This window comes from Coregonus lavaretus, assembly GCF_964263955.1.
Source record: "Coregonus lavaretus genome assembly, chromosome: 11".
NCBI classification, from domain to species: Eukaryota; Metazoa; Chordata; class Actinopteri; order Salmoniformes; family Salmonidae; genus Coregonus; species Coregonus lavaretus.
This window is the reverse complement of record NC_139998.1, coordinates 54971989-54990504: the sequence shown is the minus strand read 5'-3', so window position 1 is coordinate 54990504 and position 18516 is coordinate 54971989. Positions and strand designations below refer to the sequence as shown.

At 42.2% G+C, this 18516-nt stretch overlaps 1 protein-coding gene across 1 annotated transcript; it reads right to left on the bottom strand.

Annotated features, from left to right (window-relative positions):
- Window positions 1–5120: 5120 nt before the first annotated feature.
- On the bottom strand, window positions 5121–17454 carry LOC311136873 (hydroxylysine kinase-like). The gene is made up of 5 exons (XM_084171186.1): window positions 17305–17454; window positions 15717–16025; window positions 9301–9443; window positions 7234–7414; window positions 5121–6719 (listed from the first exon to the last, which is right to left on the bottom strand). Exons 2-5 carry the CDS (start codon window positions 16018–16020, stop codon window positions 6277–6279), a joined length of 1071 nt encoding a protein of 356 aa, XP_084027312.1. The 5' UTR covers window positions 16021–16025; window positions 17305–17454; the 3' UTR covers window positions 5121–6276.
- Between the last annotated feature and the right edge of the window lie 1062 nt (window positions 17455–18516).

The following is an 18516-nucleotide window of genomic DNA, read 5'->3' as shown; positions in this document are numbered from 1 at the left end:
CGATTCCCACGGGGGGCTAGTATGAAAAAATAAAATAAAAAAAATGTATGCACTCACTAACTGTAACTCGCTCTGGATAAGAGCGTCTGCTAAATGACGTAAAATGTAAATGTAAAATTAACATATACTTTTCTATACAAAATGCAATTATCAATATTAAACAAATCTAATTATTTTGTTATATCAATAATCAAATTTGATATCGCAAAATAATTTTGATATTAAACAATTTGAATTATTTTTATACTATTTTATTATTGATATAAAAAATACAATTATTAATATCAATAATTCAATGCATATGTTAAAACGTCTTTCCATAGGTGGGGGGCAAGACCCCTTTCAGAGTGGAAGGACTTGAGGCTGATTGCATTTGACAACAATAATGACTAGGTCATGCGAAAGCTTTGACCAATCAAAATGGTATTCACTCCATATCATTACAATTGTCTGCTATATATAAATTATCTCAAATACAACACTAGAGGGGATTATGTACTGTAGTATCTGATGCAATAGAATTAATGAATATAAAACATGAAAAAACTGCTGAATTAAAGTTCAGCACTGAGCAAATTTCAGGTCTGCTGAGCGCAAACTTGAACGTTGTGAAAATTCTGTGCAACTTCCAGCGCGCGTTTACTGTGAAAACAGGCTGTACCTGCTTTAAGTTACAGTTTTAACTGTGGCCATGTAGGCTACTGTGGCTATTTTATCATAATGTAGGCCTAGCAGAGTGGCCTACAATAAAAAACAATGGAGAAAATGCATCCCATAACATTTTAACATAGAAATAGCTGTTGTATCATTCAGCCTACAGTAGAAGCCAATGTGTGGTGTTCAATGTAGGCCTACATTCCATGAGACTTTTGAGGGGGGAAAAAAACATGCAGGGCTTGACATTAACCTGTTTATCCACTTGTCCTTCAGACAAGGAGGTGACTGAAAATGTTGTGGTGTTTGATGCAAGAAACCACTTTACAAAATAAAATGCATTATTATTTCCATACCATTATTAGAGAATCAGACAAATTATGCTACCCTCTGCCTACTTAGCTTATTCAAGCCTGTCTCGAAATACAACACTGCCCCTTTAAGACAAAAAAGATGTCTAGAAATGTTGATGTTTTGTGCTCTTGTAGGAAGCAATCACTCCCCTATTGCTGACTACAAATGATCTATAACTGGGCTAATAACTCACTAACTAGCAAAAGATATGAACAAAACGTGCACACGTGGCTACATGCAGCTCTCGCTTTGATCTCAAAACAAGCGCATCTACTCACGACCGCTCATGCTGTAAACACAGTCCAGTTCAAAGTAAATGGCACAGATCCATATATGGCAATGGTCTATTTGCATATAGGCCTACTGCAGCTCTGATTGGTTATGCCGCACCGGTCTGTGTAGAGTACCGACTGAGTAGTGCGTGTCAATGCAATAGAATCCTACTCCGATGTGTTCTGCCTACAACAAAATATCTTGGATAGTTTGTTTTGTTTCAGTATTTTGTATTGAAAGTGGCTAATATTGTGTTGATTCGATCACAACTCCACAGTAAAGGGAAACGCTGATAATGTTAACAGGGGAAACTCTAGAACAGTGGTCACCAACCTTTTCTGAGTCCAGATCACTTTGAGCCAAAACGCAAGCCGAGATCTACCGCTCACATCTTTTTTTTTTTTTAACATGACTTAAAAAACGTAAGCCTATGCAACATTAACCAATTAAAAACAGTTCTGCAGCAATGAGGTTTGTGCAGTAAGCTATAGGCCCAATACATTATCACTGCATATTGGCTTTGCTTGAATTGCCCTGCCAATGCATTGTTGTTCGGGCCATTCTTTTAAAATGATATATTGAAACATTTGAGGTAGGCTATATGATCCCACCGGTAATAGATCTGTTGTTGTATTACTTGTGAGGCACAGCTGAGTGAGCAGACATTTAAATAATGAGTTGTTATTTTTATTTAACTGGGCTGATGGTGCCTGCATCTGATGGTCAGTCTCAGCGGAGGGAGAGAGCAGCAGACTGGGGGTCCGCCTCTCAACATCCCTCCGCTCTCCCTTTCCTCCACTGCCTCTCAACATCCCTCCGCTCTCCCTTTCCTCCACTGCCTCTCATCCCTCCGCTCTCCCTTTCCTCCACTGCCTCTCAACATCCCTCCGCTCTCCCTTTCCTCCACTGCCTCTCAACATCCCTCCGCTCTCCCTTTCCTCCACTGCCTCTCATCACTCCGCTCTCCCTTTCCTCCACTGCCTCTCAACATCCCTCCGCTCTCCCTTTCCTCCACTGCCTCTCATCCCTCCGCTCTCCCTTTCCTCCACTGCCTCTCATCCCTCCGCTCTCCCTTTCCTCCACTGACACGGACCAAAAAGGGGCACCGTCTTCCAGCTGATGGCGAAACTCGAGTCGCACCGCATTATTTCTGCCACATGCACAAATTCATGTTTTTACTCCTGTGAACAAAAAAAAGTGAAATATTCCTCAATATTACAAAAGACCCAAGCCGCTAACAATAAAAACAACGCAAGCCTATAGATTCATTTTCCTACTCATTCATTACTGCTGCAGTGCTTGTTGTAGCGCTGAGTGGAAATAGGAAGAATGCGCATTTTATGGCTTATAAAAGTGTTGAATAGAAAGTGTTGACAGGGCTGAGTAACAACAAAAACAACAGCGCTTTGCTGTATTCCTTAACAGTCATCTCTCTAGTCATGGTTTTAAACGTTTTGAAATCTCACAGTATCAACTTTGCTGTAGCTTTATTTTATGCCTGCTACATTACTGCAGACACGGTCATCTGAGCCATCCGATTGGCCAGCGGTAGGCCTGCAGTGCACTTGATTTGCTCTCTGGGCCCGCCAGGAAGGCAGAGTTTGTACCTTAAGACACATGAAATGGTTAAAAAACGGCAACAGTTGGCCTACCCGGCGCGCTGAATCGGGTGCACCTACTGCCAACAGGCCGAGACAACAACAAAAAATAGGAACACAGGGCTTAATCGTTTTTTTACAGAAATGTTTGGCGATCGACTAGGAATGCCTTGGAGATCGCGATCGACCGGTTGTTGACCACTGCTCTAGAAAGTTGAGTGAAGTTCAATCTCGTGCTTCTTTCTGTGGGCTGATATTCCTGTGCGTCAGTCCCTGGGGAGCTGCACGGCAGTGCCATTATCCTCGCAAGGTGAGGTATTGAAAACAGGGCTGCCAATAATTGTAATAATTTTGATCTTCTTGAGATTTTTTAAAAACGACATCTATTTCTCTGAGCAATTGTATTAGTAGAAAATATAAATATACATATTTGTTGAGCATATAATATAAAATCAGCAAAAAAATAAACTTCCCTTTTTCAGGACCCTGGCTATCAAAGATAATTCGTAAAAGTCAAAATAACTTCACAGATCTTCATTGTAAAGGGTTTAAACACTGTTTCTCATGCTTGTTCAATGAACCATAAACAATTAATGAACATGCACCTGTGGAACGGTCGTTAAGATACTAACAGCTTACAGACGGTAGGCAATTAAGGTCACAGTTATGAAAACTTAGGACAATAAAGAGGCCTTTCTACTGACTCAGAAAAACACCAAAAGAAAGATGCCCAGGATCCCTGCTCATCTGCGTGAACGCGCCTTAGGCATGCTGCAAGTATTGCAGAAGTGGCCAGGGCAATAAATTGCAATGTCCGTACTGTGAGACGCCTAAGGCAGCGCTACAGGGAAACAGGACGGACAGCTGATCGTCCTCGCAGTGGCAGACCACGTGTAACAACACCTGCACAGGATCGGTACATCCGAACATCACACCTGCGGGAGAGGTACAGGATGGCAACAACAACTGCCCGAGTTACACCAGGAAAGCACAATCCCTCCATCAGTGCTCAGACTGTCCGCAATAGGCTGAGAGAGGCTGGACTGAGGGCTTGTAGGCCTGTAGTAAGACGAGTCGCGGTTTTGTCTCACCAGGGGTGATGGTCGGATTCGTGTTTATCGTTGAAGGAATGAGCGTTATACCGAGGCCTGTACTCTGGAGCGGGATCGATTTGGAGGTGGAGGGTCCGTCATGGTCTGGGGCGGTGTGTCACAACATCATCGGACTGAGCTTGTTCTCATTGCAGGCAATCTCAATGCTGTGCGTTACAGGGAAGACATCCTCCTCCCTCATGTGGTACCCTTCCTGCAGGCTCATCCTGACATGACCCTCCAGCATGACAATGTCACCAGCCATACTGCTCGTTCTGTGCGTGATTTCCTGCAAGACAGGAATGTCAGTGTTCTGCCATGGCCAGCGAAGATCCCGGATCTCAATCCCATTGAGCACGTCTGGGACCTGTTGGATCGGAGGGTGAGGGCTAGGGCCAGAAATGTCCGGGAACTTGCAGGTGCCTTGGAGGAAGAGTGGGGTAACGTCTCACAGCAAGAACTGGCAAATCTGGTGCAGTCCATGAGGAGGAGATGCACTGCAGTACTTAATGCAGCTGGTGGCCACACCAGATACTGAATGTTACTTTTGATTTTGACCCCCCCTTTGTTCAGGGACACATTATTCCATTTCTGTTAGTCACATGTCTGTGGAACTTGTTCAGTTTATATTGTAGTATCTGAGGAATATATGACTTTGTTAAGGTTTGCAAATGGTAGCTTAGAGAATGTTGATTTGGCCCAGGGAGACATCTGGAGAGCAGTTTTAGAGGGGCACCCTAAAGCAGAGGAAGTCTGTTAGGTGACCTCCTGGGATTGGTCTGTAGGGGAAACACCCATATCAGATTACATAGGATAAATACTTGGTGAAGACAAAGGAGGTCAGAATAGCATATTTCGAATTTGGGTTGGCTTTTCTCCAGATGCTTGCAGGTAGCTGTAAATCGACGCTGAAATCCTTTGTTATGAATAAACCTTTATAATCAAAGTACAGCGTCAGCGGATCTCCTTGTTCTCACAGCATCTCAGCATAGTATTCTCGACACAACAATATCTCAGTTGTTGAATCTTGTTATGTTCATACAAATATTTACACATGTTAAGTTTGCTGAAAATAAACGCAGTTGACAGTGAGAGGACGTTTCTTTTTGTTGCTGAGTTTTGTTCAGTATGTGTTTTCTTTTTCTTTTTTGCTCATCTTTATGAAGGGTGACAATCATTTCGGACATTACTGTATATCCCCACTGCTTCATCGATTGATATATCCAGTTTCATAAAATAAAATAAATACTTTGAAAGTTTCTCTCAATTCATTTATTTGTTGCGGTTTATTATGCAATGAATGAGATTAATTTCTTACAAAATATGATTTAAAAAAAAACAATCATGGTACATTCCTTCTCTTTGCACAGGCACTTCAGGTACATGTAGGTCATAGCTGTTGAATTGCTTACTTTGTAAATGGAGTTACACTTTAATTGAAGTGAGCCCTAAAAATGGAATTATGAAATTGACACAGGACATACTGTGAAGTTTGGACACTGCAATAGCTGGCTCAGAGTAACCTACTCATTTGAATAATCATATGGCCTTCAACCCGGCACAGACATTATCCACAGTATGACAGAATGCCATTTTGAAAAGAGCACAAATCACCAATAAAAAGCTCACAGTGGTCATGGTTCATCACGTTTTTTTAAAACTCGTAAATCAAAGTTTTGGGAGTGTTAAGAGATGACATGTAAAACCTTAAACCTGAGTTCCCACAGACCATCAGACAAATCTATATTTTAGAGCACTGGAACCTATCAGACAAATCTGAGACTGACCAAGATCTGGAACCTGTACCCACAGACAATCAGACAAATCTGTATTTTAGAGCACTGGAACCAATCAGACAAATCTGAGACTGACCAAGATTCAACATCTTGAATCTTTCAAAACGGTTTTAGAACTGGATTTGGTCAGATTTTCTCAGTCACACCGCCAGACTGATTGAATCCAGGTAAGTTTAAATGAGTCTGCATTTTAAATCAGATGGTCTGTCTGCTAAAGGTAGACTCAGCAATATGACTCTATCATTGCATAACAGGATGACGAGCCACTATTAGCTCGAGGCATGACCCACTTTTTGATGATGTCACATTGCTGAGTGTACCTTTAATACTAAAAGGGGCACCTGCAGAATCCACATGGATTCAAAAGCATTGGATTGGTGTAAGCATTGGCTGGAGGGGTTTTCCACCATTATTAAATCCCTGACAGGGAACGTCCACACCACTTCGTGAGACGGGTAAAGAATCGGAACGCAGCCTATAAAAAGAAGGTGCTCCCTGAAGACCATTGGGTCACTCTTTGCCAGGATACTGGGCGGCACTCTGAAACCACCTCCTCTCCACCTCCTCCTTGCCCAGTTCCCATAGCCGGAAAAGATGGCGGATGCCCGTCTTGGCGGTGATCATGAGGTAATCCTCGTTCTCCGGCTGCTGGGCCACAGCGTGGCGAGCCAGAACCAGGGACTGGCAGAAGCGACAGAGCACCAGCAGGTAGAGGGCGTCCCTCTCGGCCTCGTTGAGGGGAAGAACACTCTCCCAGCCAGCCAGCACGGCTCTTCCCACATCCAGAGGCGTGGGGTTCTCGATCATCATGTACATGATGGCGATGGCCAGCTCGTACACATAGTAGCCGCTGCTCATGTCCCCAAAGTCCAGGATGCCAGAGATTTTGTAGGTGGCTGAATCGTCTAGTTGCACCAAGATGTTGTGGTCATTAAAGTCCCCGTGGTTGATACCTACGTAAAGACAAATGCATGTTTACTGACATATCAGATATGCATGCACAATAGTACCAGACGTGTGCTCAAATAAAAAATTATAATCGTTCAAATGTTTTGAGCGTTTGCTTGAGTCTACCTGGAGTACCAGATGGGTGTGGTTTGCACTTTTGGGCCTATTCCATTGGTCCATTGAGTAAGCGCAATCATGCCCAGTGAAAGTATTTGAAAGAAAACCAATACTATTTGACCCCAGTTCTGCTTTCACCGCTCAGTTATAAACTTTTACATTCTCCACCTAGTATCAGCATCTGACCTGTCAATCATTACAACAGACTGGTTACATGTTGCATTGTTAATAAAAGGGTCATGTTCACTGTGGCATGCAACGGAAAACGTTTAAAAATATTTCACAACAGAAAGCTAAAATTAGTCCACGTAGTCCTTCCCTGTTCCAGTCCATTTTCTTCCAATTGAACCAGGTCTATTAAAGAGAGCTCCGACAGAACAGATGGTGAAGGGAGACACTCACACTTGCGGAAGGAGCCGAGTTTGGGCTGTACACAAGTCTTGTATTGCTGGATGACTGACTTGATCACCTGCTGCACAGGATCCCCATCCATCAGAGGGACGTATGGCTCCAGAAGAGGGATGTTGGACAGACTCCAGATGAACTTCTCCCTCTGTAGTACCTGGAGTTGAGGATGCTCCATCTGTGAACACATACTAATGTCATCAGCCAGGAACTGAGTTAACTACTGGTGATCAGTGAATAGACACTTCAACAATAAAAACATACCGTTGTACAGCTATAAGCAAATTATGTATTACGTTTTTGCTGCTGAAATATCTGTTAGCCAAATCACTCATTATTTAAATTAAAAGTTATTGAAATCATATGATCACGCGTAGCAGACGGGTCATAGAGCATGCAAGGGAAAATCTGAGAAAATCGTTATATTTTGTTAGCTCCACATTTAGAGGTGCGTTCAAAGCTCACATACATTCAAAGCGAACAAGACTGAAACGATCCAGCCAAAAAAAAGTGTCTCCGGTTTTACACTTCTACTGTATGTTCAATGCATATTTCAACCCATTGTAACTATTTCAATCTACTGAACCTATTTTCATGCTCTCTATTTGCGGGAAATTGCTTCGCTAATACAGAATAAGAATCAGCCTCCTAGAATAATTTGTATTGTGATGGTTTTTCAACATCTTACAACGCTGCTACTTTTGTTTGCCCGGAGCCAAACCTAACAAACATAAAGGGTAACACTTTACTGGGTTCATTCTGTACTTGAAGAGGGAATATGATACCGAATGAATGATGCTGCGACACTCATAAAGATATTATGAATGGTTTCATATTAATACCTTTTGTATACCCCCTTCAAGTAGTTCTGTAATGAGAAAAGGGTATTTTATTTCCTCATGAATGATATTGAATAAATGTGTTATAAAGGTTGTTATGAATGATACTACAATACTCATAAAGGGGGTTATGCAGTGCTTCATTTGTAAATCGGGAGGTGGGAGCAAAAAGTGATTGCAAAAGGGGGGGGGGGGGGGGGGTGACCTGGCGGGCTCTGCGGTACCGGAACGTATGAAAAAGAAAATCACCTTTATAATAAAGCATTACATACATATCATCGCATTTGCGTCGTGGCATAGAGCAGTAGAGTAGAGGTAGTTATAGAAGATGCACACATTGCGAACATTTTTAGTAGACTAGGGTCTGAAAAAAATGTGGCCTTTTATAAAAACATTTCATGCATCATTTTACATTACATTTACGTACATGAGTGGAGACTAGCAGAATCTTTTTTTAACACTGCACAAATGATCGAAATGACAGGCTACTGACAAAGTGAGATTCTGGGATCAATAAAAACGACCTTGTCTTGAATCCATCAATAGCCTACGTCTGTGGAGACACATACTGTACAACATAAGGAGGAAATTATAGTCCTAAAAAAGCTTTCCAGTTTCACTCACTGACTCATTTATGCGCAGCTCACTCACCAGCGATGACCGATGCTCTCGTGCCAAAAAGCATGTCTCTCTCGTTTTACTTTGTAAAACAACGCTGTTCGCACAATAGGCCTATTTGGAAATTGATACAATATATTTTGGTATCCTACAAACAGATTACTCTTCTCTTTTCAGCAGGAGCCATTTGCTTTCCAACCTGTTTTTTTCCCGCGATTGTATTTGAAATATTGCAAAAGGCTTGTTTTGTCTGCATTCTGTTCACTGACAGATTTGCCGAAAGTTCCCGACCGTAGGATATCAATTGTGATTGGGCTACACACAGGCCTCCAGGTGCGCTTCTCTCTCTCACCACAGCAACTGCCACACAACAGGTCTATATAGGCTACAATGTTGCACAAACCATAAGCCCAGACATTGCAGTGAAAATCATTTTTGATGTCACGAGAGGTAACGGTTATTAATGTTTTTATTAGGGTGTTATGAATGTCTTACCCCCTTCAGGTTAAATGTTGCCAACCTAACTGTATGCACTTTAGATATAAACATTTGCAAACATTAGCCTACTTGAACGCACCTCAGGCAGACTAATTTAAGATAATCATACTTCCTGCAGGAGTGCGTCCATCTTGGCAGCCATCTTGCCGGCTTCATAGAGGATCTGTGGAGAGCTGGGCACTTTGGCGATGGTGGTCCCCGGTAAATAGGTCAGCAGTCTCACCAGGTACTTCTGCCTGCCAAAGCCGCAGTCTACCAGGAGAAAATAGTAATTTCAAGAGATCTGCAGCCCTCTGGGGGAAATTGGAATATATGCTCATTCTGTTGCACCCCCTCCTTGTCAACAACGTTTAAATGAACTCTGCCAAGCACCTAGAGACATTGTAGATAAAAGGCAGCTCTGACTCTGTTAACTAACGGTGACCTAGCCTGAGGTACTAATATTCAGACTGTTACTTAGCCAGAGGTACTAATATTCAGACTGTTACTGTCACGCCCTGACTCAGGGGACGCTTATATGTTGAGTCAGGGTGTGTATATTCCTTGTTGTGCTTTTTCTATGTTGTCGATCTAGTATGTGTGGATCTATGTTGGCCGGTGTGGTTCCCAATCAGAGGCAGCTGTCGCTCGTTGTCTCTGATTGGGGACCATACTTAGGCAGCCTATTGGCACTGTCTTGTTGTGGGATCTTGTTCCTGGTAAGGTTAGTTGTGTATTCTAACCTTAGGACTTCACGTTTCGTTTCCTTTGTCGTGTTGTTTATTACGTTAATAAACATGTACGCATATCACGCTGCGCCTTGGTCTGACCCGTCATTGAACGAACGTGACAGTTACCTAGCCAGAGGTACTAATATTCAGACTGTTACCTAGCCAGAGGTACTAATATTCAGACTGTTACCTAGCCAGAGGTACTAATACTCAGACTGTTACCTAGCCAGAGGTACTAATATTCAGACTGTTACCTAGCCAGAGGTACTAATATTCAGACTGTTACCTAGCCAGAGGCACTAATATTCAGACTGTTACCTAGCCAGAGGTACTAATATTCAGACTGTTACCTAGCCAGAGGTACTAATACTCAGCTAAACTAGCTTGACTCCTCGACATTAAAATGCAGTGCAACTGGTATGATTTCAGTTTGATCTCTTATTGAAGGTTTCCCCAGGTCTGATCCTCTAGTGTTGCAGTATTGTTATTCATACTTCCAGCAACTGAATGCACCTTTAACACCGGGGTGTCAAACCCAAACCCTGGACGGCCAAGTGTCTGTCTGCAAGTTTTCACTCCTCCCTTATACTTGATTGATCAATTAAGATCACTGATTAGTTATGAATTGCCCTAACCTGGTTGTCTGGGTCTTAAGGTCACTGATTAGTTATGAATTGCCCTAACCTGGTTGTCTGGGTCTTAAGGTCACTGATTAGTACTCCCGAGTGGCGCAGTGGTCTAAGGCACTGCATCGCCGTGCTAGCTGTGCCACTAGAGATCCTGGTTCGAATCCAGGCTCTGTCGTAGCCGGCCGTGACCGGGAGACCCATGGGGCGGCGCACAATTGGCCCAGCGTCGTCCAGGGTAGGGGAGGGAACGGCCGGCAGGGATGTAGCTCAGTTGGTAGAGCATGGCGTTTGCAACGCCAGGGTGGTGGGTTCATTTCCCACGGGGGGACAGTATAAAATAATAATAATAATAACAACAAAACAAAAAAACATGTAATGTATGCACTCACTAACTGTAAGTCGCTCTGGATAAGACCGTCTGCTAAATGACTAAAATGTAATGTAAAATGTAGTTATCAATTGCCCTAACCTGGTTGTCTGAGTCTTAAGATCACTGATTAGTTATGAATTGCCCTAACCTGGTTGTCTGGGTCTTAAGGTCACTGATTAGTTATGAATTGCCCTAACCTGGATGTCTGGGTCTTAAGATCACTGATTAGTTATGAATTGCCCTAACTTGGTTGTCTGGGTCTTAAGGTCACTGATTAGTTATGAATTGCCCTAACCTGGTTGTCTGGGTCTTAAGATCACTGATTAGTTATGAATTGCCCTAACCTGGTTGTCTGGGTCTTAAGATCACTGATTAGTTATGAATTGCCCTAACCTGGTTGTCTGGGTCTTAAGATCACTGATTAGTTATGAATTGCCCTAACCTGGTTGTCTGGGTCTTAAGGTCACTGATTAGTTATGAATTGCCCTAACCTGGTTGTCTGGGTCTTAATTGGACAGATTGAAAGGATATAACGCAGACACACAGCCCTCCAGGAATGGAGTTTGACAACCCTGTTTCAAACCAAGTGAGGGATCACTTTTGTTGATCACTAATAGTAGTGGCAGGAACCAATATCGAAAATGGTATATAATTTTATAATCAATATGAGCAAGGCATATCCTGATATCAGTTTATACTTCCTGTTAACCTACACTATTATATAAAAAAGCACAACTGTTTCTGTATGCACAAAACCCTCTCACAGACCGTCAACTTAGCATGAGTCACCACCGTTAGCATGAGTCATCACCGGTAGATGGGCCACCCAAATACTGTATTCAGACTGGTTGGGTAGGTTTCAGGCTCCCAGAACACTCACACCTGGCCCAATAGCAATCAGCAAGCAGTTGTCTGGACTTCCCAGAGCCGAGACAGTTGTAATGTTTATTTGCAAACAGATATACAGTGCCTTCAGAAAGTATTCATACCACTTGACTTATTCCACATTTTGTTGTGTTACAGCCCGAATTCAAAATTGATTAAATATAATTTTTTTCTTAACCATTTACACACAATACAGAATAACAAAGTGAAAACTGGGGCGGCAGGTAGCTTAGTGGTTAAGAGCGTTGTGCCAGTAACCGAAAGGTTGCTGGTTCTAATCCCGAGCCGACTAGGTGAAAAATCTGACGATGTGCCCTTGAGCAAGGCACTTAACCCTAATTGCTCATGTAAGTCGCTCTGGATAAGAGCGTCTGCTAAAATGTAAATGTAAAACATGTTTTTAGAAATGTTAGCAAATGTATAGAAAATGAAATACAGCAATATATCATTTACATAAATATTCACACCCCTGAGTCAATACTTTGTAGAATCACCTTTGGCAGCGATTACAGCTATGAGTCTTTCTGGGTAAGTCTCTAAGAGCTTTCCACACCTGGATTGTGCAACATTTGCCCATTATTATTTTCAAAATTCTTCAAGCTCTGTCAAATCGGTTGTTGATCAATGCTAGACAACCATTTTCAGGTCTTTCCATAGATTTACGTCAAATCTGTAAAATCGGCCACTCAGGAACATTCACTGTCTTCTTGGTAAGCAACTCCAGCATAGATTTGGTCTTGTGTTTTAGGTTATTGTCCTGCTGAAAGGTGAATTCATCTCCCAGTGTCTGTCGGAAAGCAGACTTAACCAGGTTTTCCTCTAGGATTTAGCCTGTGCTTAGCTCCATTCCATTTATTTTTTATCCTGAAAAACTCCCTATTCCTCAACGATTACAAGCATACCCATAACATGATGCAGCCACCACTTTGCTTGAAAATATGGAGAGTGGTACTCAGTAATGTGTTGTAGTGAAGTTGCCCTAAACATAACACTTTGTATTCAGGACAGAAAGTTAATTGCTTTGCCACATTTTTTTGCAGTATTACTGTAGTGCCTGGTTGCAAACAGGATGGATGTTTTGGAAAATTAGTATTCTATACAGGCTTCCTTCTTTCCCCTATGTCAATTAGGTTAGTATTGTGGAGTAACAACAATGTTGTTGATCCATCCTCAGCTTTGTCCTATCACAGCCATTAAACTCAGTAACTGTTTTAAAGTCACCATTGGCCTCATGGTGAAATCCCTGAGCGGTTTCCTTCCTCTCCAGCAACTGAGTTAGGAAGGACGCTTGTATCTTTGTAGTGACTGGGTGTATTGATACACCATCCAAAGTGTAATTAATAATTTCATCATGCTCAAAGGGATATTCAAGGTCTGCTTTTTTAATCTACCAATAGGTGCCCTTCTTTGCGAGGCATTGGAAAACCTCGCTGGTCTTTGTGGTTGAAATTCACTGCTCGACTGAGGGACCTTACAGATAATTGTATGTGTGGGGTACAGAGATGAGGTAGTCATTTAAAAATCATGTTAAACACTATTATTGCACACAGAGTGAGTCCGTGCAATTTATGTGACTTGTTAAGCACATTTTTACTCCTCAAGTTATTTAGGCTTGCCATAACAAATGTGTTGAATTCTCAATGACTCAAGACATTTCAGCCTTTCATTTTTAATTAAATCAGTAAAAATGTCGAAAAACATAATTCCACTTTGATGGGGTATTGTGTGTAGGCTAGTGACAATACATCTCAATGTAATCCTTTTTAAATTCAGGCTATAACAACAAATTGTGGAAAAAGTCAAGGGGCGTGAATACATTCTGAAGGCAATATATATATATATATATACACTGCTCAAAAAAAATAAAGGGAACACTAAAATAACACATCCTAGATCTGAATGAATGAAATAATCTTATTAAATACTTTTTTCTTTACATAGTCGAATGTGCTGACAACAAAATCACACAAAAATTATCAATGGAAATCAAATTTATCAACCCATGGAGGTCTGGATTTGGAGTCACACTCAAAATTAAAGTGGAAAACCACACTACAGGCTGATCCAACTTTGATGTAATGTCCTTAAAACAAGTCAAAATGAGGCTCAGTAGTGTGTGTGGCCTCCACGTGCCTGTATGACCTCCCTACAACGCCTGGGCATGCTCCTGATGAGGTGGCGGATGGTCTCCTGAGGGATCTCCTCCCAGACCTGGACTAAAGCATCCGCCAACTCCTGGACAGTCTGTGGTGCAATGTGGCGTTGGTGGATGGAGCGAGACTTGATGTCCCAGATGTGCTCAATTGGATTCAGGTCTGGGGAACGGGCGGGCCAGTCCATAGCATCAATGCCTTCCTCTTGCAGGAACTGCTGACACACTCCAGCCACATGAGGTCTAGCATTGTCTTGCATTAGGAGGAACCCAGGGCCAACCGCACCAGCATATGGTCTCACAAGGGGTCTGAGGATCTCATCTCGGTACCTAATGGCAGTCAGGCTACCTCTGGCGAGCACATGGAGGTCTGTGCGGCCCCCCAAAGAAATGCCACCCCACACCATGACTGACCCACCGCCAAACTGGTCATGCTGGAGGATGTTGCAGGCAGCAGAATGTTCTCCACGGAGTCTCCAGACTCTGTCACGTCTGTCACATGTGCTCAGTGTGAACCTGCTTTCATCTGTGAAGAGCACAGGGCGCCAGTGGCGAATTTGCCAATCTTGGTGTTCTCTGGCAAATGCCAAACGTCCTGCACGGTGTTGGGCTGTAAGCAAAACCCCCACCTGTGGACGTCGGCCCTCATACCACCCTCATGGAGTCTGTTTCTGACCGTTTGAGCAGACACATGCACATTTGTGGCCTGCTGGAGGTCATTTTGCAGGGCTCTGGCAGTGCTCCTCCTCCTCCTCCTTGCACAAAGGCGGAGGTAGCAGTCCTGCTGCTGGGTTGTTGCCCTCCTACGGCCTCCTCCACGTCTCCTGATGTACTGGCCTGTCTCCTGGTAGCGCCTCCATGCTCTGGACACTACGCTGACAGACACAGCAAACCTTCTTGCCACAGCTCGCATTGATGTGCCATCCTGGATGAGCAGCACTACCTGAGCCACTTGTGTGGGTTGTAGACTCCGTCTCATGCTACCACTAGAGTGAAAGCACCGCCAGCATTCAAAAGTGACCAAAACATCAGCCAGGAAGCATAGGAACTGAAAAGTGGTCTGTGGTCACCACCTGCAGAACCACTCCTTTATTGGGGGTGTCTTGCTAATTGCCTATAATTTCCACCTGTTGTCTATTCCATTTGCACAACAGCATGTGAAATGTATTGTCAATCAGTGTTGCTTCCTAAGTGGACAGTTTGATTTCACAGAAGTGTGATTGACTTGGAGTTACATTGTGTTGTTTAAGTGTTCCCTTTATTTTTTTGAGCAGTATATATATATATATATATATATATATATATATATATATATATATATATATATATATATACACACACACACACACACACTGTATATATATCCATATCGTATCAAAACAATTATACTGTTTTCGATATATGGGCAATTCCATATAAGATTGGCCAAAATATATTTATGTTTTGGATGTTTTTTTAATGAAATCCATTGAAAGGTCCTTTGGGTTTCATTTCGATGGATTTAATTTCTGGAAGATCCAAAACATAATATCTTTGCGCAACTCTCGTATGGAATGCCCCTATAGGTGCCCATTTCTACTAAATATATTGACTAACTAAGTATCAGGGAGAAGAGAAAACCAGCAGACACTGGTTTCTGGTCTCCACTCGAGGACTAGACTCAGGACAGCTAGTCTTGTTTATAGGTCTTACATGCAATTATACCATGATCATACTGTAGCATCTGTTGATTCCCAGAGCATATCCCATGACTCGGTGTTGTGCAGGCTTCATACATACCGATGTCCTCCAGGCTCATGACTTGTCCTGAGGTGGTAGGGAGGACGGTCTGGGCAGGAAGCCCCCTCTGGTGCAGGAAGGTCATGGCGTGAGTCTGCAGCTCCAGCAGAGTGGGGTTCTGACTGTCCGCAGAGTTCATGACCTTCAGGACGTACTCGCTGCCCTCACTGACCACCAAGTGGAAGTTCTGGTCATCGTAGCTGGGCAGCGGGTGAATCTGGGACGGCGTCAAGCCAAAGAGCCTCTTCACGAGCTCTGACACCTGTAGATGGCTGAGGTTTGGTTTAGAGTCCGCTACTGACATTGATGCTACGGAGAAGGAACGCAAAGAAAAAAGGTCACAACAGGGGTGTAATCATTAGTCTAAATTAGTTTAAAACTTGAGTTTCTATTGGACCAATTCAGATAGGTCCCCCCCTGTTTCGTTCAGTTTGATTCAGTTTAAGAAACTTTTTGCAACAGAATTGGCATAATGAATATGCCCAAGAAAAAGCATAGACTGAAAAATATATACACATTAATATTCAACAACATATAAAGCACCTAGAATGCAACTGGTATTGAAATAATCAATGTTGTTTACAAGTCACAAAGTAAGTTCTAATCTAAAACAACTAGCTAACTGTTTTGTCATTTCTGGTCACACAAGCTTTATTAAATGTAAAAGGACAATCCTAGCGATCAAGATAGTTGACATGCCAAGGCACATTGAGACATCTGAAAAGTTCAACTACAGCCACATTAGCTTCGATGCAACCTGAACCTAGAGACTTTCGACATTGTCTCGTGTCTACACTTGACATTAACATGCGACTTCTGCTATCAGAATACGAAGATCGCATAGAAAAGACGGGTCTAATTGTGTTCAGATCTGGCAGGGCTGCATTGTGTGCGGATTTCTCCTTAGTCTGGACGCAATCAGTCTACGGAAAGCGCATCCAGTGGGCGACGTCAACACCACTCCTCCCACAAGTCTCCAGAAAACGTGTTTTGGGACCGAGGCACCTTTTCATTCTACCGTTGGAGGAAATACCTTCCTAGCGTGTTTGCTGGCCTCATAAATGCTAGACAGCTACCGAATATTTAGGAAGTTTTTATTTTTTTGGTCTAGACTTACGCTAACCCGTTTGCTATCCCTTTAGCGTTGCTTGCTAGTTACAGCCATCCGTTGTTGTTGTATTATCATATTTTGCCTATTCCACTGTTTGCAGAATACATGCTGGCATTTGAATATACCGCAAGAATAAGGAATCCGGACACATTTAAATGTAGTTGTAGATGCATGACTGTCAAGTCTAGACACGGCCAAGGTTGCATCGAAGCTAGGCCACATATGCTTCCATGCAGCAGGAAAATGACAAAAACAAACGTAGCTATAATGTAAAAGGGTAGTGGGACAACTAATAGGCTTAACTAGCCTTACTGCGGTGTCTGCTAATAATAATTAGCTAGGTAACGTTAGTTAGCTAAAACAGGTGATCAAAGGTAGGGTCGCCTCTGGCTAAAATACATTCACATGGCTGCAAACTGGATAGCTTTACTTTCACACAACGCATTTGACTTCACATTGCCAAAGTTAATCACTTACCTGCGAGCGTTACAAAGTAGTAAGTGTAGTTACAAATAATTAGAGCAGTGGCATTTAATTGTATAATCTGCACAAATGTTTGTACAGATTTGATAACGCACTTTGTACACTAGTGACAGAACTTTGAGTATGACGTGATGGCGTCACATCAGACGCAAAGAAAGTTGTTCAAGACCAACAGTATTTTGCAACGTTGTTTTTTTAGGACACATTTATTTACTATTCAGTAAACAAACCAGAATATAAGACAAGTTGAAATGATTTAGAAGAGATACATTATTTTGAGAAATGTTTATTCAAGTGCTTTGAACTCGTTCAGAAACTCCGTTTGGCTGATGGCCAGCAAGCTGCTTCAACCATAAACTAAAAGTACAGCTATCATGCTTGTAAACAAATTATAGTGTTCAAAAACCATATGAATAGATTGCTTTTTATAAATAATGTTTTGTTGTTACATTTAAATGCCGAAAATACTGTTATCGAGGTAATTTCCTTAGTAGTGCAGAGATGATAGACGAGTTTCCCCCTAGTAATGACCAGTTGGAGGGGCGTTCAGCTGGATTTATTTCAGTCGTAAGTGGTAAATACCACCTTCTCACTTGGATAATACATGTCATAGAATACAAGTCTATGATACAGGCAGAGGTGTGCAGTATTTCTGTTGCATGTATTTGAAATATGTATTTAAATACTTCTGAGTATTTAGTCATTTGAATTATATTGGACTGAACTACACTCCAATGTATTTTGTAACAAGATACTTTTGAGAGCTGTAATTTGTATTTTCTAAATACAAAAATACTTTTCTATACCGTTTTTTTCAATAGCGGTTCACAATTTTGTGTGTCCCCTTTCAATCTGCATTGGTATCAGAAGTCTGATGGCACTATGGTGTGATAAGAGCGTCTGCCAGTAGCAGTGCGTGGGTAAAATCATCGTGGAAGCCAAGCCAGGGAAAAAAAAGCCATATTCCAACCTATGTGTTGGGATAATTGTGTTGTTTGCTCTATAACCTGTTAGTTCATATGCCTTGACACCGTGATATTTAGGCCTAAGGCTGAGACAATAAGATGACACAGTGGCAGAATAAATTCAACCACACATTTGTTTCATCACAAAACCATAGAGCAACATATGTCCGGTGAAGTCTACAAAACATATTGCATGTAACAAACAGTTACATGCATGGTCAAGCAAGTTAATGTTTCCAAC

Excerpts from the sequence above, each read along its gene's own strand:
- LOC311136873 (XM_084171186.1), bottom strand. The coding sequence starts at position 16,020 with ATGTCAGTAGCGGACTCTAAACCAAACCTCAGCCATCTACAGGTGTCA. Across the intron at positions 7,415-9,300 it reads TGGACGCACTCCTGCAGGAA|ATGGAGCATCCTCAACTCCA; the intron begins GTATGATTATCT and ends ATGTGTTCACAG. Across the intron at positions 6,720-7,233 it reads ACTCGGCTCCTTCCGCAAGT|GTATCAACCACGGGGACTTT; the intron begins GTGAGTGTCTCC and ends GTCTTTACGTAG.